Source organism: Trachymyrmex septentrionalis, unplaced genomic scaffold (genome assembly GCF_001594115.1).
Source record: "Trachymyrmex septentrionalis isolate Tsep2-gDNA-1 unplaced genomic scaffold, Tsep1.0 scaffold2, whole genome shotgun sequence".
NCBI classification, from domain to species: domain Eukaryota; kingdom Metazoa; phylum Arthropoda; class Insecta; order Hymenoptera; family Formicidae; genus Trachymyrmex; species Trachymyrmex septentrionalis.
This window is the reverse complement of record NW_017305179.1, coordinates 2573804-2577010: the sequence shown is the minus strand read 5'-3', so window position 1 is coordinate 2577010 and position 3207 is coordinate 2573804. Positions and strand designations below refer to the sequence as shown.

The window sequence follows — 3207 nt, the reverse complement described above, 5'->3', positions numbered from 1 at the left end:
TATTTATACTATTAATAGTATACCATTTTTGGTCTTACAAGGAGAAGACGCGACGTGATAATAATCGATGCGACGAAACTCGTTGTAGCGATAGGTCTACATGTCAAGTTTATTTTCTTCTCATAGAACTTTAAGAATTTTTTTAGAATTTTTTATCAACTTTTTTTGTCGTATGAAAACACGATATTAAAAAATTCTGAAAAAATTCTCAGAACTTTATGAGAAGAAAATATACAATTTTTGTCTCTCACTGTTTTTCTGTAAAGTTGATAGTATTTGAAAAAATTATTGAAAACCATTATCCAACGATTTTTTAGTAATTTTTAATCGACTTTCTCACAAACGCTTGAGAAGTGCATTATATCCCTTTACCCAGTATCACTTGACATGCAGATCTATCGCTGCAATGAGTTTCGTCGCAATCGATTATTATCACGTCGCATCCTCTCCTTGTTAATCGATATCCTTTTAAACTACAAAGCGATATAATAGTATTTCATGTGCGTGTACTTATTTTATACCTCACTGAAGTATTTCTCTCGCTGAGAGAATCTATAGGTTTTTTTATATGTGTAATTCTTTATATGCGTAAATCAATTTTCCCGCGCGTATAATTGAATTAATAATTATATTATTTTAAATAAAACTCAATTGATTCAACATTTCGTTACGATTGTTATATAGCAAATAACAAAAAGATTACGGCCACTTAAGACACTACGATTAATTTACTTATATATAAATGTTCGATATACATGAATGTAATCGCATTACATTCTCGTAAATATGTTGTAAAAACCTGTATGTAGTTCTCAATGATATCACTTTGATATCGAGCAATCTAGTCATATAACTCTCTCGAACTCTTTTCTGTGTCGCCTCGATTTTTTTCTGTTTTCTTTCGGTTTTGAGAGCTCGGTTTTGTCTCTTCTTTATTGTTATCTTCTTTATCTCTTATTCAGTTCTGTTCTTACGGCTGGAAATATAAAATATCTCATATAAAGTACAAAAACTTTTACATTTATATCTTATAAATAATTAAAAAATTTTGCATAACTGCAATAATATTCCATACCATCGATTATTTCTTGTTTCATCTTCTGAAATTCTTTCCGTACTTCTTTAATTATCTCCACCTTAAAGGCCTCCATCTCTTGTGCGGTGAGCGAAGTTCCATCGTTAACACCATTTACTTTGAGAAGAGTATCCTCCGAAGCTGAACCGAACCTCTTGCGAACCGATTTCGGTGACTCGGCGCCATTGGAAAACTTATTATTAGACGCATTGTTTTTGTCCCAAGATTTCTTGTCTGGCGAACTTTCTGGTTCCTGTAAAAAGAATCATTTAGCGCTTTTTCTCCTCTCTCTCTCTCTCTCTCTCTCTCTCTCTCTCTCTCTCTCTCCCCTCCCTTTCTTTTATTTTTTCTCATAATTATAATTATATTATATTTCATCGTACGCGTTCTTTTCATCGTAAAAATGTACTCTTATCTAAATTATTCTAACATTTGTAATATTTATGTGGTTTATGTTTTTATTGCTTGAGAGGATGCTACCCTAGAGTGTGTTATAAATTAATTTATCTATTTCTCTTGCCGATTTTTCGACTCCGATTTCTCAATTTCTGAATGTCCAAGTGATGTGTTACAATAAATGTTTACCGGTGGTTGTTCGGGTTGTTTCTTCTCGGCGGCAGCCCTTCGGCGTGCTAGAGTCTTAGCCATCTCATCCATCATGGAAGCCATTCCACCGCCTCCACCTCTCCCTAAGGTGCCATAATTGCCGCCTCCTCCACCACTGCTACTACTGCTAGTACTCGAGCCGCTGTTCTCCACTGGTTGTGACTGTTGCTATTGATAAAAAATTTATCCTACTTGTGTGTTTTATGCATACAAATATGTTAATTTAATATATCATATATACATATATGTACATATATGTATATACATACGTACATACATATTGTGTCCTAAAACAAGTGACAATTCTATCGAATTCGATTATTAAAAGATTAAAATTAAAAAGAAAAAGAAATTACCTGTTTCTTTTTAAGACGTGCTTGAAGAGCAGCTGCTAATGAGTTGGTATCAGGTGGAGGATCATTCGAGGAACTAATAGATGAACCAGCAACAGCAGTAGAATTGTTAGCGTTAGGTACAGGCGGCGGTGGCGGTGGAGGCGGTGCAGCGGGACCAGCCAGTGATACCATCGGAGGCGGCGGAGGACCACTAGCGATAGGAGCATAAGCGTTAGCGCTGACTGTGTGATGTCCACCGGTTGTGTACTGATTCACCGAATTTGACGGTGTCCCATACGGATTTGTGGTACCAGTCGCTGTGGCAGCTGCTTGTACCTGACCGGTACCGCCATACTGTGCTTGTGCCTGAGATACGTATTGCGATTGACCAGGCTGCGCGATCGCGTATTGACTCACTGGACCAGGTGGCGGACCGACAGCATACTGATTTATCGAACTATTACTTCCATACTGATTACCGCTGCTACTGTATTGCGTAGCCTGACTACCAACTGATTGGTTATATTGGCCTGTATTAACTTGTCCGCCAGTAGCGTAATTACTCGTCTGATTATTAGTACTATAAAAATTGTTTTGACTGCCAGATGCTGGAAATTGATTCGGGCTCTGGCCCACAACGGAGACCACACCGCTTCCGGTGCCACTGCCACTATTGGAAACAGTGGCACTCGCGTACTGATTGCTTGCAGGCGCAGCACTATACTGATTTGGCTGATTAGTAACGTAGATGGACTGGCATTGAGACTGTTGACTTGATTGGGATGATGGCGATTGTGCATACTGATTCATCATCATCGGTGGTGCCGGTGCCGCGGACGAACTAAAATTCATCATTGTCGGTGGGCACGGTGGGGCAGGAGGTGCAATCGGTGGTTGAGGCGGTGGTACCGGGGGACCGACTGCCGGTCCAGCCGACATTTGCGGAGCCGCTGGAATCGTACCGCCGCTACCTTGTAGAGTTGGTAGTTGCTGTGGAGGCGGTTGTGGCGCCGGCGGTGCTGATGAAGTTCGATGATGACCAGATTGTTGTTGTTGTTGTTGTTGTTGCTGTTGCTGTTGCTGTGCAGCAGGCGGGCAGCTCGGTGATATAGGATTGGGACTTCCAGTTGCTACAAAGAAATTTGATTTCTGAATCGTATATACACACACACACACACACACACACACACA

At 39.8% G+C, this 3207-nt stretch overlaps 1 protein-coding gene across 3 annotated transcripts in view; it reads right to left on the bottom strand.

Moving 5' to 3' along the window:
* Positions 1–337: 337 nt before the first annotated feature.
* LOC108747519 (protein enabled) overlaps positions 338–3207 on the bottom strand; it is a 20336-nt gene continuing 17466 nt past the window's right edge. For all 3 annotated transcript variants that reach the window (XM_018485076.1, XM_018485078.1, XM_018485075.1), the window contains 4 exons: positions 2038–3146; positions 1661–1849; positions 1076–1328; positions 338–976 (listed from right to left, as the gene is read on the bottom strand). In XM_018485076.1, the coding sequence (XP_018340578.1) occupies positions 948–976; positions 1076–1328; positions 1661–1849; positions 2038–3146 (1580 nt within the window). In that variant the 3' untranslated portion in view covers positions 338–947. The remainder of the gene's footprint in view (positions 977–1075; positions 1329–1660; positions 1850–2037; positions 3147–3207) is intronic.